The sequence below is a fragment of the Limanda limanda genome, chromosome 11 (genome assembly GCF_963576545.1).
Source record: "Limanda limanda chromosome 11, fLimLim1.1, whole genome shotgun sequence".
Taxonomy (NCBI): domain Eukaryota; kingdom Metazoa; phylum Chordata; class Actinopteri; order Pleuronectiformes; family Pleuronectidae; genus Limanda; species Limanda limanda.
The window spans coordinates 3,857,737-3,878,191 of NC_083646.1; the positions used below are offsets into that span (position 1 = coordinate 3,857,737).

The 20,455-nt window shown below is 44.3% G+C and overlaps 1 protein-coding gene across 1 annotated transcript; it reads left to right on the forward strand.

Moving 5' to 3' along the window:
* The first annotated feature begins 15,409 nt into the window (after nucleotides 1–15,409).
* lingo4b (leucine rich repeat and Ig domain containing 4b) lies at nucleotides 15,410–20,083 on the forward strand. The gene is made up of 3 exons (XM_061081627.1): nucleotides 15,410–15,455; nucleotides 17,103–17,218; nucleotides 17,500–20,083. Exon 3 carries the CDS (start codon nucleotides 17,512–17,514, stop codon nucleotides 19,324–19,326), a length of 1,815 nt encoding a protein of 604 aa, XP_060937610.1. The 5' UTR covers nucleotides 15,410–15,455; nucleotides 17,103–17,218; nucleotides 17,500–17,511; the 3' UTR covers nucleotides 19,327–20,083.
* The last annotated feature ends 372 nt before the right edge of the window (nucleotides 20,084–20,455 follow it).

A 20,455-nucleotide genomic window follows, 5' to 3' on the forward strand; every position in this document is an offset into this window, starting at 1 on the left:
AGAGACGAACCAGAGACCTTTTCTGCCCATAGTCCAAGTTTCTGCCTCTAGTCCACCGCCTCTCCCATTCATAATTCTCCCTTTTAGTGATTCTACGACACCACCACATGTTTTCTATTTAATTTGAATAATATGTTCACTACAATATGAACTGATTGACGTTTGTGTGGCGACGACAATGAGGAAAATGTCCTCAAACAACATTTCAGACACAAGCGTTAAAACTAAGCTCATGTTAATCGTGTTTTCGGCTGCTTCCTCCAGCAAATGATGATATTACACACACAGACAAACACACACACACACACACACACACACACACACACACACACACACACACACACACACACACACACACACACACACACACACAGGGAAACAGACGAGGAGCAGTGAGAAGTAACCGACCCTGCAAATGATTCTCCTCACACTCGCGGACACGACGGACGTCAGCTGTTTATCTTCGTGGAGCGAATCGTCCGCATGCTGTTGAGAGGCCGCTCACGTTTCTGCTTAATCATGTAGAAACTGCTCTCTACAAATTACACCAGTTGTAATCATCGGGGGTGGAACTAGCAGATTCGATTCACAGGTACATCTGAACATCAAGGAAGTGATTAACAAGTTTCTCTCTGATCTAATGAATGAATACACTTCTCAGGAGCTCCTCCCTGGGGCCAAAGGTCAAGCTCTACGACTCCAACCTTCTAATTGGCATCAGTTTCCACATTCTTCATTTCAGGAAGTGCTGACCCTATCATGCCCGGTTTAATTGAACCCTCTGGATTTTGCAGCGAGCACCATTCACCACCTAAAAACACTGATGGTTGCATCTCCACATGCAGATTTCCAGTTTGCCTCCAGGCTTCACGTGTCCACATGCTGTCTGCTCCTTTAATGCAGGGTGGGTATCTAAACATATCATAACTCTGCATAGTTTTAGTATTTATACATCTTGTCCTCCTGATTCCGGGGTGCACACTTGCCTCTTCATCGACCTCCTCTTGACCGTCCAGATCGGCCTCCTGCGCTGCAGATGCTCCGCGTTGGGCTTCAGGGAGAAGACGAGGTGTGAGTCCGGCTCGCTCATATCACAGAACCACAAGCCAACGGAGGAGGACTAATTAAAATTGAACGCGAGGTTGAGCTCCGACCCAGCGACGCCCACTGGGAGAGCTGAACGCATCCTGGAAATCTGCTTACAGCCGAAGAAACCGCTCTTAATTTGTAAGAGCGGTTGTCCAGGTAATAAATTAGCATTTTATTCTGGCAGGCACATTTTATTCTGGCAGGTTTTTAATCATAACAGGTGATTATAGTCTGTGGACCAAATAACCTGGACGTGATAATAACGTACGCAGTTGATTTGTGGTGTGAAAGCAAAACAGATCAACTCCAAGATAAATGTGACGTCTTGTTTTAGCTTTAATTTCCCAATCTGTTACTTTGCTGGAGCCAAACTGCAGAAAGCAGACAGTGAGGGTTCGAGTCTGTGGAGGAAACAACAGACACTCGATACACAGGGGGGGGGGGGGGAGCAGGTGAAACACATCAGCAGCTGTCAATCACTACATTGAGAAACCAAACACAGGAAGTGAAACCAGCAAAACACACAATGGCTGGAAACTTCAAAGTAAAAACAGGAAGTGACAGAAAAGAACGAACAAGCTGATTTTATGAAGCCGATCTGAGTGACATCACAGAGAGAAGAGAGATGGTTTAAATGTTCTCCAGCGAAGATGGTGATTGGATGATAGGAAAGTAGGTGGAGCCCCATGTTGATATCTCACCTGAGAGTCAGAACCAAGTTTCATGTGTTTGCTCCATAGTTTTATTTGATCTGATTAGTTCTAGCTTCTCATTGTAAGTTAGGGACAAAAGAAAATTTGTCTGACATACGTACGTCCTGTCGTCATCACCTACGTGGGCGTGGTCTACCAGTACTTGACTCTGATTGGTTTGTAGACGCCGTCAGTTCAGTTAATGTGTTCACCAACTTTTTTGAATAAGTTGCATAGAAAAGGGTCGTATTTCCCTTTCAGAACAAAACCACGGTTCAGTTTGGTCCAGACCCAGAACACCTCCTTTGGTCTGAGGAACCTTTCACACCTGATGCTTTTATTTCGGACTAAACTGAAAAGTCAGAATGTCTGGATCAAACAAGGTGAAGGAGGGTGAAGCCTCAGAGTGATGATCAGCTGAAGCTGTTGACCATTGTCGTCCTGGTTGAACTTGCTCTAACTCATAACTCTTAAATCCAGTTTTCCTCATATGAGCTGAATTTGATTTAAATTCTGTCCGTTCCTGCCGTCGGCCTCGGTTCCGGTTGTCTGCTCCCCCCCCCTCGGTGTGGGACTGTTTTGTTCGGTGCACAGCTCCAGGGGGGACTTCTCTTTGGATGGGTGACTTTGCATCTTAGACCGGGATGCATTCAGGTGAAAATGTCCTTGCACCTGTTTCGATGCGTGAGGAGTCGGGCCTCGCTGGCTCCCGATGGGGGGGGGGGGGGGGCTGGGTCCAGACTGGAGATTCATGCAGCTGCAGCAAAACACAAACAAAGGAGGAAGGAAGGAATTCATTCATTTTCAATGTTCCCTGTGATTCGTTTGGAGGCAAACGTTCTGCTGCTTGGTTCTTTAAAGGGCAGGTTGAAGTTTCACACGTTAGAGTTTGAATAGATGCATCTTCCTGTAAGTTAAAAGAACCATTTTTAATGACTTGATTTCAACTGGTACCACTTCTCCTGTTATCTGGACTGGAAGTTTATTTTTCTTTCTGTGCTGAAGCCTGGATACTAATGACTATCCAGAGAGGCTGTGTGTGAGAACTCAAATCTCAGAGTCAGTTCCTCCAGACGTTTTCCTTATCTTTTCCTGCAGCCCCCCCAATTTACAAAACAGGAAAAAGGAAACCGCTAATGAACACATGAACTTAGAAAGACTGTTCTCTGTGTCACCTGACGCTTCTACAGCTGGTTTCTCTCTTTAACGGCTGAGGGAAACGTTGTGCTGCAAATAAAATTCAGAGGAAACTGGATGAGAGTAAAGTCGTAAAAGGGACCTCGGACAAAGTGGCAACTTTTCAGTTTGTCGTCTCCTGCCTCGGGTACAGATGCCAGCTGACCCTGAACCCTGAACCCTGAACCCTGAACCCTGAACCCTGAACCCTGAACCCTGACCCCTGCAACAGGCATCCTGGACCGATAGTGGATATTATCAGATTTGTCTGTGTACGATGACGGAGATAAGTATTCCTCAGTCCCTGCAAAATGGCAGCGCTATTTAGGCTTCATGTCTGGATAGTGGGAGAAACACTTCATTCATCTTTATTTACAATCTGTAACTACTACAGCCTCGGACCCAGTCCTCTCTGTCGTCTCCAGCTGTTCGGTGGAATCCAGAGGTTTGGCTGACCCCGCCTCTCGCTCCGAGCTGCGATAGTAACGTTCTGTCCTGGAGACTCGCCACTCAGGGTCGAAAAAAAAGAGAAACTCACTAATCCCCTCAGGACCGACAGCTTGGGGGTGCGGGGGGGGGATTTTACCACCCATGTTATTATTTGCAGTCTGCAGCACCTCTCGGATGTGAAGCTGCTTTTATCAATCTGTTGGCTTCAGACTTTGTTATTGAAGGACGAGGACGGTGGTGAAACATGAGGACGCATCTTTCACGTGTCAGTCGGGTCCAATCAGTCCAAGTTGGTCAGTCAACATAAATCCACCGGGGGATGAGAGGGATGTTAGAGCCGATACATGTTTGTTCACATGACGTTTGTCTGGGGTCAAACTGCTGCCAGCTCCCGCAGCTGGATGTTAAAACTACTCTGATCAGGTACAAACTTATACAAACCAATGCACTGGTTTTATATGGAAACCATGAAACCCAGCAAATGAATGTAACTGCATAAAAAAATGTAAAGCAACAAATTAAACTTGGAAAAGCTCTGGATCAAAAGAAGCCGTGTTCTGAGGATCTGAAGAGTTCATTTATTATTCTTTGAATGATTTAATCTCACTCTGAGATAAAATAGATTGAATCACGAGAGATATGAGCAGAATGATGGGGATTCTTTCATTTCAATAACGTGACCATGGAGTAGGAACAAGCAGCGGCGTCCATTCTTCGTTAGCGTTCTCGTTTCCCGGGGGATTTAAAGCATCGTACGGTGGCGACACATGGAGCAGATCCAGCCTTTCAATCTGTGGGACTCTGATCCGGCCGAGCGCAGCAGGGAGGAGGGATGAATGGGGGATGAATGGGGGGGGGGATGGAGGAGGGATGGAGGAGGACGCAGCCTCAGCACCAGCAGCAGCAGCAGCAGCTTCGCCGCAGCGACACCGCACACAAACACACAGCAGCGACACAGACCCACACACTCGACCTAAATTAATTTAGTAACGCAATTATCCCGAAGCTGCCCCTGGGTATTCAGCAGCAGCCGGAGGAAGAAAAGAAGAGAAGAGAGAAGAAATTAACGAAGGAGGAGGACGAAGGATGTGACAGATGTTGGGAAAGTCTGGTTGGATGTAGAGCGGAGGAGGAAGAGGAGGAAGGAGAGGAGGAAGAGGAGAGGAACTGTCCTGAACAGAGATCTGAGAGATGTTTTTCTGCTGCGGACAAACGATGAGGAAGATTTATTGCAATGATTCCTTCACTGAAATCTTCATCTGGTGAGTTTAATCTGTGAAATGTAAATATGTGAACTTTATTTCTCGTTTTAAAATCTGGAACAATCTTTTTAGTTTTCCAGCAGTTTGAATTGAAGTTGACACGATGTTCTGCGTCTATTTATTTATAGCACGGATCCAGTTTATATTTAGGTCTTAATCTGACCGAGTCTCACCTATAGTCTCTGTAATAATCCTATAGACAGTGTCATGGTGTGTTATTGTACTATTATATACTTCAGTTATTATTATGAAGTGAATGTGTTGGTCACTTCTTTCACCTCAAATTTTGCTTTAATATTTTAATATCACATTTTATTATAAAATATTGTTTTAAAGATAAATATATGTATATATTGTAAATATTCCTCAAGACTAACTCATATTTTCAGAATCGTTTATGAACAAAAACGTGAAAAGGAACATTTCAAATTGTTTTGTTATACTTCTTTGTTGTTGTGGTGGAAGATTAGTCGTCATTTGGAAAATAAGGTTGAAGGTTAAAGACGTGTTTTCACAAAAAAATTTTTAGTCAGATGTCAGGTCATTGTGCAACAATTTATATTATGAAAACATCCAAAACACTTTTACACTTTTATATCAACAGTAACATGTGTTGTATTATATTAAATCTCTTAATATAATATCAAAGTTTAGATTAACGTAACATTACCATTTCAGCCGTTTTGTTGTTGTTGTTTGTTTGTGTAGTTACTGTGTGTCCGTGTGAGCAGTAATCCTCCAGATAGCTTGTTCCATAAACCTAAAAAGGGCCCGGGCAGTGTGTGTGTCTGTGTGTGTGTGTGTGTGTGTGTGTGTGTGTGTGTGTGTGTGTGCGTGTGTGTGTGTGTGTTTTAAAAGCAAACCTCCACATGTCGCCCAAAGACCGTTTTGTTCTCGAACCCGTTCCCTGGCGTTTCGTCTGATCTCCATCTCCCCTCAGCCTGACGTCGGCTCGCTGAGGTCACTGAGGTGAACAAACTCTGGGTCCCCCCCCCCCCGCGCCCCCCCGCCCCCCCCCCGGTCGTATAACGAGGACACGTCGGTTGCGATGCGGCTCTGGAGGAGCAGATCACCATCAAGGGAGGACCGAGGATTTGACGCTTGGGAATCTGCCAAATGGGCAATTTAATCAGAGGGCACTTTCTGCTCAGGAAGTATGTCGGCCTCCTTGTTAGCAGCTGAGTTATCTGCTCCACTCCTCCATCGATTCCAGCCGCCGGCAACAAGACCAAGCTTCGAACGTCTTCGCTTCGCCTGCGTGTTGTCGCTGCTGTTGTAATCGGAGCTGTTTGCACGGAGCACTTTGACTTCATCTGATTAATGGAGGCTTCATATTCTAAAAAGTTTCCTGCTGACTGTTGGAGATAAGCTCTGTTTTTTTTTTTAATGAATTCCAACTCTCTTTTTAACTGATTAACTGAGTTCAGCTTAACTTGCTGGACCAGATTTTCTCCATATTCACACTCACTCATTTTAATCAAGCTGCTGGTTGAAGATAAAAAGCTTCTGCTGCTTTAAATCATAAAGAAACTATCTGTAGTTCTGTGGCAGGTTTTCAGATTCACTTCGCTGGTTTCTGAGAAAAGCTTCACTGGTCGAGTCCAGAAGTTCCAAACAGTTTCGGTAAAGTTCCCACAACTAGACAACTGTATTTCAGTTTCGTGGTGATCAGGAGGGAGAGAGGGTCGTCCACTAACCAGAATGTCAGTGGTTCAATCCCCGGCTCATCCATTCTGCCTTCCTGATGTGCCCTTGTGCAGGATGCTGGACCCCGGGGCTGTGCCGACAGAGTGTGATGGAATAAGTGCTGCATATAGAAATACTGCAGATAGAAGTGCTGCATGAATGGGTGAATGTAAAGAGCTTTGAGTGGTTGATTACTATGGAAACACACAATACAAACACAGTCAGTTTTCCTTATTCACCCTCTTTGAAAGTATCAAATATTAGTTCTCATATGAAACATTGCAATCGAATATTGAATTAATCTTAGACTCATTAAAATACTCAAACATGATGAATATCCAAGTATCTCGGTGATGCATCAGCCTGTGAATCGGGGAAATACTCTTTTATTCTTCCATGTATTTAAAGTACAGGAGAAGTAAAAATAATCATCGATACTTTTGGAAGACTTTGTGTTTTAACATTTTCCAGATCAGCAGAAAGTTAATCCGGTGACTCCAGTTTTATACAATAAGGTTTTAAAACCATCACAGAATCTGCTCCCTGCTCATTGTCCCATTAGAGGAATTGAGAAAATTGGGTGAGAGAGAATTTCTCTGCAGCTTTGACTTGGTTCCAACTCCGGCTCCTTAATTCCCGGCTTAACCGAAGAAGTGCGGAGCTTTTGGAGAGAAGGTGAATCTGAGCCTGGAACAATTTGTCTGCTCATCCACTCACAACATCTCCAGCTCTAACAGCCACGAGATCAGAGTCAGGTGCACGGCTCCTGTTTCCAGATAAATCTCTGTTTCCGCATCTGATGCTGGACGAACCGCACGTGAAAACACGTCCAAGAGATTTAATCTACCAGAGATAAAATGTAAAGGATGAAATGTACAAGCCGAGAAAAGACTGAAAACAATCAAACATTAATAAACCAACAACTTGCACAATGCCAGGCTCCAATTCTCACTTATTATCACGTATTAAACCAAGGAATCGTGTATTCAAATCTGTCTTCGTTCTTGTGACGTTCTTGAACTTTGAACTTCACCCTTGAACCCGTCGTGCACACGAGCTCTATTCAGCCTTTTGTAACGGTTCTGTACATGAATGACAATCGTTCACTTCCCCGGGAGAAATGCAGTGAGGAGCTGAATGACTCGGGCCTGAGGCTGGAAGCAGCTTCGTGTTGTTTCCTCCTGAAAAAAGCTTCTTTCTTTCAGGTTCTCTCTCGTGTTCCGGTCTGATTATTTTCTCCTGTGTTTGGATTGTGTGACTGGCTTTTAAACCACATTCCAGCTGGTTGCCTTTTTCACCGGAGCAATAATAGAGGGAAATACTGTCCGTATCTGATGAACTATATAATATATAATGTAACCAGCCAACATGTTCATACTCCATGTTAAGATTCATGGACAAAGGAAACGAGGAGGCAGCAAAGCACCAATAGTGTGTGTACAGCTACCTTAAAGTTTTTACTGTCCACACAGACAGTCAGACCTCGTAGTTTCCACTGCAGTTGTGCGTTTGTGTGTGTTTCCCACAGTAGCACTCGTCTTATGTCTGTGTAGCTGTCACTCGGAATCTGTCGAACATGAGCGTGACCTTCGTTTTCATGCGAGTGTTCCCCCCGGCTTCTGCAATTTTAGAAAGAAAGTTCCATAAGTTTTACCACAGGCCGAACGGGCACAGCACTTATTCCATAAATGAGCATTGTGTTGTATTGAAGAAAACTTGAAGCTGGAGATTTAGATCAAAAACTCATCAGGAGAATATCCACTGACATTCAACTCAAACATGTTATAAGGTAAAGAAATCGTCGATATTATCTGATTTAATCAAGATGAATGAAATATAAGAAACTGGTGATTAAATTATGTTTAAATGTCTATGAATCGGACGTAGTGTTTGGTCCCAGATGTGAGCGTCTGTTGGGAATCGAGTGGTTGACCTGCCAGTAGACACGATGCGAGTGAGACAGGTTTGGAGACACTGTCTCTCTGAACGACTGCTCTGCGCCTCCTGTTTGTTTTTGTCTCTTTTCTGTTTTTCCTGCTCGGCACCACGGCTCCTGGCTCGGGCTCAGCTGGGAACCAGGTGGGATCGTGAGATTAGCGAAGCGGCCTTCAAGTGCGCCAAAGAGGAAAAGCTCCACCTCCACACGAGTGAGAGGAGATTACACAGACCGTCGCTCTCATGTGGAATAAAACAATATCAGCAGATCGCTCCTTTCTTTCCTCTTCGTGCTTCAGACGTCAGTTTACTCGTCAGCTTCAAAAAACTTCACTTCTTTCACGTGACTTTGAGGTTTGGTCATAAAACAAAGTGCATTTGGAGACAGATGGGATTTGTTTTTATCACAGAGCCTCGAGGACAAAAGTGCAAAGTGCAGAAACTGACGATATTAAATTGTACGTGAGTAGATTTTCCATTTTTTGGAAACCTGATTTTATTAGTTTTTCCGTCACCCATTTTTTGTTTTTCATGTTTTTGTTCCCTCTCTTATCCCCTTAGTGCTTTCCATCCCTCCTTCCCTCGACTCTGTCTCCTCCCTCCTTATTCCCCTTTGGATTCATAAGTAGGTTGTTGCTCTTCCTCTTCCTCCTCTTGCACCTTATTTCCATTCTTCCAAATGTATTCGTCCCTCCTGTATTTTTTACGATCTCACCATCTTTACCTCCTTTCCTCTGATTTCTCTCTTATTCCTCTCCCTCTGTTTCCCTCCTTTTCTCGTCATTACAATCTCCTTTAAATCTCCAAATGTTGAGATCAAACATCTCAAGAAAGACGGCCTTCACATATTTGGGCAAATCTCACAACTTCATTTATAGAACACCCTACTGTGGTTTTTACTTTTATCAGTTCGTCTTTATTCATTTTAGATTCTGTTTCTGTTCATCTTTTTTATGTCTTATTACATTTTTCCTCTGACGCTGCTCAATCGAATCTGAGTTTCCTCTACGAAGGAACAAAAAAGTTATATCTTATCTCATCTTAGAAACAAACTTGGATGTTCTTATTCTTCGTGAAACTTTATCCCAAATATCTTTCCTGTGATAAATACTTGAACACGAGTCTTTCTCTTCTGTTGGAGTCTGAATTATTCTCCGACAGAAACACGACACTGTGTGTTTTCCCTCTATCTGTTGGGTGATGTCCCAGATTTTACCGGGACTTGATTGCAGTTGAAGTCTTTCACACACGTTGCCCTGAATTAGTTTTACCGGCTCCTTCCAGCAGTCACCTGTCCTTCGGTGCGTGACCTCCCATCGTCCCTCTGATGCTCGGGGACGGATGCGTCGCATCGCCTCTGTTCGCGGGGACGACCTAATTTGTCACATCGCATAGGCGCCGCGCGGAGAGACTAATTCCCTTCCCTCATTTATTTGTGCTATTATTAATATTGCAGACGGAGCACTTTGCGTGACGATCCCACCGAGTCTTAACTCTCTCCTCGTCAGAATGGGGAATTAAAGCAGAGTGCCTTACCCAACACGCAGTCTGGAACCCGAGCGACGGGAGTGGATCTGTCACTGTGACCCACTTCCATCATAACACCGGTGTAATGACTCAAACACACTTAACGTCTCTCTGTTTATCTTCCTTTCTTCTCCACATCGCGTCCGCCCTCTTTTGTCGATTTCATCAATATTTTACTTTGCATTTCATCACAAATACACGTGATTCGCTGAATTGAATGAGGAGACAAGTGTGGAAAACAGATGGAAAGACTAGTTTATTAATGTTGCATATTTTATTGCAGGTAAACTCAACGTAGACGACAGTGAAATGAATAAGATGGAAGTTGAAAACCACCCACACTCACAAACCAACACAGACGTTCAGCATCGCTCACCGGAACGAATCACAAGCCAGCGAAATGGAAACGTTCTCAGGCCATTTCATAACATTAAGATGAAACAGAGGCAAATAAATTAATATAATCCCATTAGTCACGGGCGCATACGCTCACAGCCACATTCACTTTTCATTTTCTGTGTCAGTATCAAATCGGCAACAAGGCAACCTCCTCACGACATTGTTCAATTAACACTAGAGACGCCTGATGTCCTCAATGTCCACAAGATGTCCTGCAATCAAAGACGATGTAATTCAGACATGAAGTATGAGACCATTTCATTGCTCCGCCTCAAGCTGAGGGACGACATGTGAACGTTTACCTGTATGATTATGTAATAACTAAGAGGTGGAAGCAACAGATTAGATTTGTTCCTTTCAAGGATTTGTGATATTAAACATTAGAAGATATTTAACGACAGTCAACACTTTGGTTCGGAGCGTTGGACGTTGTTATTAACGCAGTTAGCAGCTGCTACATTAGCCTGATTAACATGTGGATCCTCCGGGTCCGTCCCTCGAAGCTCTTTACGAGAGTCTTCCTTGAAGGTGACCTGTCAGCAAGAGTTCACATCGACTCAAAGAAGAAAACATTGGTGGCCGACAGTGAAAGGTCAAGGTCGCTGTGACCTCACAAACACATTTTTTTGGCTTTGTGACCATCATTTCTCAGGAACACTTTTAAAGACTCTTTTTTAATTTGGTGCAAACGTTCACTTGGACTCAAAGATGGACTGATTCGATTTTGGTGGTCAAAGGTCAAGGTCATTAGACAGAAGCTTCACTGGAAGCAGGAAGCATACCACAGCGGGGCAGTAATTCTGCTTTATTTCAGATCTGATTTATGATCAATACTTTATTTGTCAAAATTAAAATTGAAACTACTTTTTGTCAAGTAGCAGCTTTAAATATTTGTACTTCTTGTTCAGCTTCATTAATCTAGTTATGGGCCGTCTCAGCCAATTTGGGGACAGGGACAGAAGAGGACAGGTTATCTGGGCTCTGGTTCCGTGGTTGTCCTATAATAGAGAAGGAGAACTGGATTGTAAAATAATAATAACACACTTCTAGCACTATATAAACACGGTAACAAAGTGCTAAATAAGATCAGTCAGTAAAACAACATAGTAATAATGGTGGACTATGATTAATTAACTGTGATAAATAAGGAAGCACTGATTGTGCAGCTTCAGATCCTCGACCACAGAAGCTCGCTCACCTTTGTTTTGCGTCTTAATGTTTCAATATCAACCCATTTAATATTGCTGCTGTTGCTCGTGTCAAAGTCCCCTTTTGTTTGTCTTATTCACGCAGACGCGTCTCCCGACATGAACTTGAGTACGACTTCTTTCCCCCGACGAACCCAGAGAGGAGCGAGCCGTGGCACTTTGGTTTTTCAGCCGACAGCTGTTCTGCCAGGAAACCTTTTAATATTTGCTGCTTGCATGCAGGAGGTCTCCAGGGCCGTCACACTGCAGCAGGTGCCAGAAGCCCATAAAACACACACACACACACACACACACAACTCCACCACACATTCGAACACACATTCAACAATTGGAACATACACACACACAGAAACTCCACAAAAGTGCAAAGGCACAGGCCGACCCTCTGTGAGCCCTGCATTGTTGTTCTGTTCCAGCTTTAATTGGGGATTTGAGCCGGGCTCTTGTCTTTCTCTCTGGGACGAGCTAAAAATAACCTTCAGACCAGAGTCAGAAACCCCCGGCAGAGAGAGTCGTGCTCGGCAGCGTCCAAACTCATCCTGTGGGCCCGTGGTCCTCTGTCCTTCACCTGCTGAAATTCATATTTCCGCCTGAAGACTTGAGGAATGACAGACGAGGAGAAACTGAAGAGAGGTGAGGCCGGAGAGATAAAGAAGTTATGACCGGGGGGGGAGAAGAATCATGACTTCCACCAAGGAGTTTATGATTGTGTTTTGTTTGTTTGCCTGATTACCACATAGCTTGGAGGAAGGACGTGGTGTGAATCATGAAAGAACCCTTTAAAACGGATGGGTGCAGAGGGCAGATCCAGGAACAGGCACGTGCTACAACTATAAAGGTTCCTCGTGGAAAGTAAAAACTTTATGGACGCGCTGAAAATAGCGCTGCACACAGTAACAACCTGCAGCAGCAGAGCACAACACCAAGGGAGAGATCACATATTATTATGTGAGGTGGAAAAAGTCTCTTTGCTTCATTGTGAAACTATGGAAAGAGAAATTAGGACACGGCGGCAAAGACTGTCTGGATGTTTAATGACAGAGGGAGACAGGACATTAACCGTAGAGGAGATATGAGTTTGTTTGTTTGTAAGTTAGCAGTATTGCGTAAAAAACCACTAGACAGACTACCAGGAAACTTGTTGGAAGGATGTATCGCGTGTTGGGGGTAGAACCCGTTCTATTCTGGTCCTGATCCACATGTTTGTTTTCACTTTCTTGAACATGTTCACAGATTTCTCAGAGAATAATTAGTGGATCTAAATAAAATAAATCAGACTTATATTCGTGGGTGTGTTATAAAAACCTGGATCTAGTGAGTTTAATGTATTTCATGAGGCGGCTGTTGGAATGAGCTTTAGATTTTGGAGTGGATTCAGTATTTATGTTTCATTGTTGGATGTGATCTCTTCTTCTGACTGTTTGCTCAGCACTTTGAGCAGCGACGCCCACGTCGGCTGTTTGAAGACATCAGAGCTTCTAATGAGCATCATAACCTCACGTGTTGATAATTACACTCCGGTGATGTGATGCCCGGTGAAATCATTCCGCTGATTGAGTTTTAATTTCACCGGCGGCTTCATGAACACATTCCTGTCCTAATGGAGACCATGGGAGGAGCATAAAGCAAACGAGTAGAAGTAAAGTCACTGAAGAAGATCCTGATTCTAACAGCGGTTGGACAGAGTCTGCAGGTGGAGGAGGAGTCAAGCACAAACTGAGCAAAGTAAGAGAAGTTGAATGACCTCAGAGAATAAAGCGACAGCAGGAGATTGTCCAAAAGACGGCTGCCTCTCTGCCAGAGGATTGTCTGGGGGTGGGGGGGTGGGGGGGGTCACATCCGATTGGCTGCGATGTTGTTGCACTTTGATGGTTTACGAGGAAACAGCTGGAACCTGTTTTTTTAATTTACGCAGGGACATCAGCTTCGTGTTGGTTCAGTCGGACTCGACTGTTTCTGTCCAGACTTTCACTGAACACGTCCACGAGCAGATGGTGAAAGTCAGTAATCAAACATCCTCGTTATTAAAGGAATTAAACCGAGAGGATCAATGGAAGCTGGACGTTTGATTAAGGAAAAAAAAAACAGATGTTGGAAATCGTTTAATATCTGTATACTTGGCTGAATAAGGTAAAAAAGCATTTCCTAAAACCATTACAACAACACCATCGCTTAAAAATATATATATATTTTAGAAAATTACATTCATATATATTTAATTAATCTTTTAAACCCCACCTGTTTACAGAAGCTTTTCCCCGATTAGTTTTTTTTAATCCTCAGCTTTCTAAGATTATTTTCTGTCGGTTGTTTTATTTCTATTCTCCTTTTCGTAAAGTTATAAAGCATCTTTTTATTTACATTTAACATTTTATTTATTATTTTTAACAATTACCAACTACACGTTAGGAAACGATATAAATAGTAATCATACAGTTCATGTCTCTGCAACTTAATTACAGCTTCTTGCTCCTGGTGTTTCTTTGAGTTTCAGAAATGTACAGGTTGAGATTTATATGGTTATAAAATATGTATGAACATGATCAATGTCTGAAAGTACAAACTACTGTGTAAAATGCATTTATATATGTTTTTATAAATTAAGATTTACACAGAATAACGAGGAATTTCTTAGTAATGATATCACAGGGCAACAAAACAATATTGATAATAACTGTATTATAATTTTCATCAATAACAATATAGTTAAGGTCTAATATGTATTTATATAATGATTATACATCGTATAAGCACCACAAGGAGGTTTAACACATTAAATGGATCCACTTCAGATTTGTAAAATGTTTTGCTGTTCATCAAGTTGTTTTGAGTTCGGAGCTCCAGGGATTTAAACCCTCGGCCTTAGCGGCTCTAATTCGAAACGTCATTAATAGAAACGACAAGTGGCCGCGTGTAATAGAAAATAGTTAGTGTAATTAACACTGCCATGCGACACCCATGTGACCGCGCTCTCACGCCGGGTGTGAAATTCAGTTCCAAATTACAAACGCATTTATTCCTTCACATTCTGATTTGACGGACGGGGTCAGTCTGGGCCGTGACTCCGGGGTCGCGACCTCTGGACGACCTGCAGCTTTATGATGTGTGCAGAGTTGCAGAAGGATGAGAGAGGCTGATCCCTGATTGGCTGGAAGGGCTCAGCAACTGAGGGAACACCCCCCACTCTCTCTGAGACACAGCACACCTGCCGGACTCCGTCTCTCACACGTTGGCCCCCTGGGGGGGGGGGGGGGGGTCTACACTTTTAAGTTGTGAATCCCCCTCATGTGTTACACACAGATGAGACACAAACACACTGATGAGCGGTTTTAAAGTTTGAACAGTAAACAGATCTTTGCAGCTTTTTCCACATTTGATTGTTTTTATTCAAGTGTCTTATTGGAATCTGACTCTTATGTGTCGGTTTGGAAATAAACTAACAGTTTGGAAATAAACACAGAGTTCAGGGCAAAGTTAAAGTGAAGAAGACTCTGTCTGTCATGTCCAAAGACAGTTCAAAAAGTTTATGTTGATTCCCTCTTGTTGCAGATTCTTTCATCCTAAATGCAGGACGATGCATTTGAATGCTTGTTTGTCCTTTTAAATGAGGCTTTGTGACTCTTTTCTGTTATATTTGTTATTGTCGTAATTTTTGGATGGTAAGACTTTTTGGATCGCTGGCTGTACAACAAATTGAATACACAAAATCAGTGTTATAATGTAAGAATTCACGTAAAACCAGACAAATTTATGAATAAATGAAAGTAAAATGTGATTAAAGTGTTTTGCAGATAGTTTTGTTGTAGCTGTGACGAAGGAAAAACATCTGCGTGGTCATTTGTTAGTGAGTTCCAACGTGCAGGAGGTCAGTGCTGGTGTGTGTCTGTTGTCGTCTGAGAGAGAAACAACTGTGGGGTTGTGAGTCAGCGCTTCCGGCCGGTGGGTTATAAGAGCTGTTTGCACGAGGAGCAGGTCCAGACAAAGGCTGTGCCGCTCGGAGGCGAAGCTGCAGCGAGTCCGAGGGTCGGATGGTGAGTGAGGAGCCGCGGCAGCTTGTTCTCCACCGGGATCCGACTCGTGCGGGTTTAACAGGAAACTTTACAGCTGTGTTTTGGTCTTTTTATCGCCTGTGCAGCTCTGGGACGTGGTCGTTGTGGATTTTGTTTTTCTCAGGATACTTCTGTTGCTCGTCCTGTGGCAGTGCTGGTTTATATAACTGACGCTTGCAGAATAGTGTTTGATTTTCTACCGTCCGACGCTTCACGTCAGAGACTCCGTGGACTTCTTCAGACTTCAAGAAAGTCATTTTTGATCCATCTGGAGGACTATTTTTAAGCCGTTATATTTTTATTTCTTATTATCTTATTTCAGGATATCAATCCAAAGCATTATGCGTCTGGAAGATAATTACTGCAGATGAATCTCTGGCTTTTGAAAACTGGCCGGTCCTCCCTTCAGATGAGTCACTTCTCTAATCTAATTCAGAATATGCTCTGTGCTCGTGCCAGTGATCAGAGGTGAGTGATCACAATATTGGACACGAGCTTCTCACCTTGGAACAAAGATCCGAAGTTAAAATATTAAATCCATCTCATTACTTAAATATATGGATTTCTTTTGGAATTTATGGAAACAGAATGTTACATCAATTTAACTGAACTTTAGTTGACTCAACTATAATGGGGATAGGATAATAATATATGTGATAATAAATAACTGTGACTTACAGTGAGGAGCCTGAAATCACACATTTGTCTTCACGACCTGCCGCATGTGGCACTTTTCTTTAACTTTAGATTACAAGTGTTTTTGCTTATTAAACTTATTAACTTGTTTCTTATTTTATACAAAGTTATTGAGAGAATCCACATGACTCTGTCGCTGGCTCCGACTGCAGCTGCTCAGCCTAAATCCAGATGCCCGGCCCAGAGGACAGAGCTTTCCTCTCACCGAGGCCTCATCTGTTCCGTCAGAGGCTCCCAACATGGGGCTGGACGCACTAATACTTATATCTCTCTGTTCTTTGGGGGTAGGACAGACCATATGTGGACACTTCAAAGAGTATTAAGTTCTATTAATGGTCCTTTTCCAGTCTTTGTGGGATAAAATGTCCCGACTAAAAAGTGAGATGTGTTCTTTGATAATCAGTTAAGTAGGGATTTGGTCGTCTGCGGCCCAGAGAAGTCACTCGGTCTTATCAGCCGCGACATCTGCTTCACACTGGACTCACTCTGATTTATAGCATGTGCACTTTCTGTCGGGTTATCCCTCACATCCAGGAACAAAGCACATCGGGAAATGAATGTGGGACATTAGAGACAAATGTCCAACAAAAGAGGCTGAAAAGCTTTTGTTCCAGAGTCTCGTTGCGTCTCTGCGTGTCCGATGTTCTCTCTGAGACCAGCTGCTGTAAAATGAATTATTCACACTCACACAGGACGAGACAGTCTGTAAATAAAATGTATTTGTGTCTTTTAATTTGTCTACTTGAAGCTTGAGCAACATCTGAGGAATGATGGATAATATTAACTGTTATTTTAACTTTAAATACAACTGTTTGGAATTATTCTGTGGGAAAGAAAGTGATTTTGGTTTTAATCTTGCAAACTAACAGACAAAGAACATGGTTGATGTTTCAGGCAGAACTGTAGTTAACGTGTATTTCTGTCTCTGTCCAGGAAGTTCTAAAGAGCAAGTTACCGACGGAACTTGATCCAAACGCAGGACTTAACTCGAGTCGGATTCCAACTTGACTGCCACTGGTTATGAAAATCTGCACATCGAGACTGAAACGGTACGTTGAGGCTCAGACGAGCTCATAACTCCACCGAGGTCCACATTTTCAATTAGATGTGCACCAAACTACACACACTCACACAAATATAAGTTCTCTAAACAATCCTGATGATGGGTTCTGTCCACAAAATGAAATGGAAATCAGTTCAGTAGTTTCTGCATCATCCTGCTCACAAACAAAGAAACAAACAAATGGACAGAGGTGAAAAAGCTTTTATCCTGATTTCAAAATGAATATATTTCATATGAAACATCCGAACTTGTTTTCTGTGTCTGCAGGCAGGGGGTAAGATGTTTGTGGAGTCAGTGGTCCGATGGGGGGCGTGGAGCGTCCTGCTCCAGTTGGGACTGGGAGCAGCTGCAGGAGTCTGTCCGTCCCGATGCGTCTGTCGACCCGAAGCCAGAGAAGTGATCTGCTCTGGCAAACATCTGATTTCGGTGCCAGAGGGTTTTTCCGGTGACGCCAGGCGTTTGGACATCTCCCACAATAAGATTAAGACAGTGGGACGCCGCCAGTTCTCTGGCCTCCTGCAACTTCAGGAGTTGGACCTCAGCGATAACATAATCTCCATGATTGAGGTAGAGGCTTTCCAGAGCCTGCAGAATCTCAGGACTCTTCGGATTAAGAACAACCGACTGAAGATCCTCCCGGTCGGCGTGTTCTCTGGCCTGTCCGGCCTGCGCCTTCTAGACTTAAGCCAGAATGAGATTCTGGTCTTCCTGGACTATACCTTCAGAGAAATGATGAGCCTGCAAACGCTGGAGGCCGGAGAGAACGACTTAGTGTTCATCTCGCAGCGGGCGTTCGTTGGTCTCCAGAATCTGCAGGAGCTCAACATAGATCGCAGCAATCTGACGTCTCTTCCCACGGAGGCGCTGTCGCAGCTGCAGAGCCTGACGCGTCTTCGGATGCTGCGTCTGACCATCACCACACTTCCCAACAACGCCTTCCGAAGACTCCACCGTCTGCGCAGCCTCCTGATAGCCAACTGGCCGGCCCTGGACTCGATAGCTAGCAACAGCCTGATTGGTCTCAATTTGACCTCGCTCGTCATCAGCAGCTGCAACGTCAGCGCTGTTCCTTACTCGGCGCTCCGTCACCTGGTCTACCTGCGCTACCTGGACCTGTCCTACAACCCCATCACCGCTATCCAAGGGAATCTGCTCGGCGACCTCCTGAGACTCCAGGAGCTCCACCTAGCAGGAGGGAGCCTGCTACGGATAGAGCCCGGGGCCTTCAGGGGCCTGGCCTACTTCCGCATGCTCAATGTGACGTCCAATCAGCTCACCAGCTTGGAGGAGAGTGTCTTCCACTCCGTGGGGAACCTTCAGGTGCTGCGGTTGGATGGGAATCCACTAGCATGTGACTGCCGCCTCCTGTGGGTGGTCCGTCGCAGATTACGCTTGAACTTCGACGGACATCAGCCCACTTGTTCCTCCCCGGACTCGGTGAGACAGCGTGACTTCAGAGACTTCTCGGAGAAGGAGCTGCCGCGGCTGTTCACCTGCCGTCCTGCTCGCATCATGGACCGCCGGCCGCAGGAGGCCCGGGTGGAGGAGGGCACCACGGTTCTCTTCTCCTGCAAAGCTGACGGGGATCCGTTCCCGTCCATCACCTGGATCTCCTCCCACAAGAATTTGGTTTCTGCAACAGGAAGGATCAGGGTTTTGCCCAACGGCACGCTGGAAGTGCGTTTTGCCCAAGTACAGGACAGCGGTACGTACCAGTGCCTGGCCGGCAACGCGGCCGGCAACGACAGCCTGACCGTGGGCCTCTACGTGAAGGGCCTCCCCCGGAACCGGACCATCCCTTTCTTCTCAGAGGAGGGCTGGGCGGAGCCTTCCAATCCGCAAGCAGCCAACTCCTCGGCTCAAATGGCGAAGCCGTACCCGTTCGACGCCAAGACGCTGATCATCGCCACCACCATGGGCTTCCTGTCGTTCCTCAGCTCCGTGGCCATTTGCTTCGTCTTCATGTTCTTCTGGAGCCAGAGCAAAGGGCAGATCAAACACAACGCAAATATTGACTTTGTGCCCCGGTCCTCCATGGGTGGAGGAGAAGGAGGGGGAGGTGATGGTGGCAGGTTCACCATGAAGCTTATTTAAAGCCAAGGCAGAGGTCCGAGGGGTCTTCACAGTGTGTGTCAGTTCTTTGCCATGTGGACCCTCCCCTCCGGTGGGACCCTCAGACACAGAGACCTCTATTCCATGGCTCATCAGTGCCAGTCTGTCCAGCTTCTAATTTAAGAGCTGAACGTCTCAGCACCCACTTGGCTGTGTTATCTAACTAATGAATATCTCATGATGCTGGAGTGGAGTGATGTGAACAGACTGTGGAGCAGAGCTGTGTCACGGCGGCTGAACAACCTCTGATTTGACAGGTCTCTCTCTCTCTCTCTCTCTCTTTATGCAGCAAGTAATTATCATTTAACTTCACAGATTTGGGGATAACACAAAGAGACTTTGAATTCGACACATGAAACTAATGTCTCTGAGTTATTTAATCACATCAGGTGCTTGTTTTTTCGTCCACCACATTGTACAAGTCAAGTGAACATTTTGACCCGAGTTGCTGGTTTCACTCACCAACAGAGAATCACGTTCAGCATCGGTTGTGAGACTTTAACTTTCAACATGTGACTTTAAAAGCTTTTGATACCTGCAATAAACACAAATGGAATAGAGTCGCCAAATCATTTTCGGATTCTCAAGTTTGTGCCGACGTTTTGGAAAAAATGTTCAAGCTTCGCATTATGTTTGATTTACAGCTTGATTTAAATGATTATGTAAAGGGACAGATTAGTTATTACAAACCATGATACTCGTAGGAATGTTCCCATTTCATGCTTAAAGCTAGAAAGTCACTCAGTCGACTGCATGTACCTCCGCCAAGGACCCCCCCCCCCCCGATGAAAACACATTTAACTTCACTTGATCTGGATTTTTATTTTGGAACTGCACCAAATTACAAACACTCCCTTGAACACGTCTGGTATAATTCAGTAAGATCCATAAACTATTCTCTGTGAAATCCAGGGAACAGATCTGCACCAAACTTTGATGAGTTCTTTCCTGACTCTTTTTCTTTTAAGTTTTGTGTAAATCTGTCCGGTACTTTTTGTGTAATCCTTAAAAAACTATAACTCTGAAGAACACACAACTCTCTTGGCGGAGGTAACAAGTTCATCAGGTCCGACCTGGATCACTGTTGTCGTTTTGTACTTTAACACGTGAT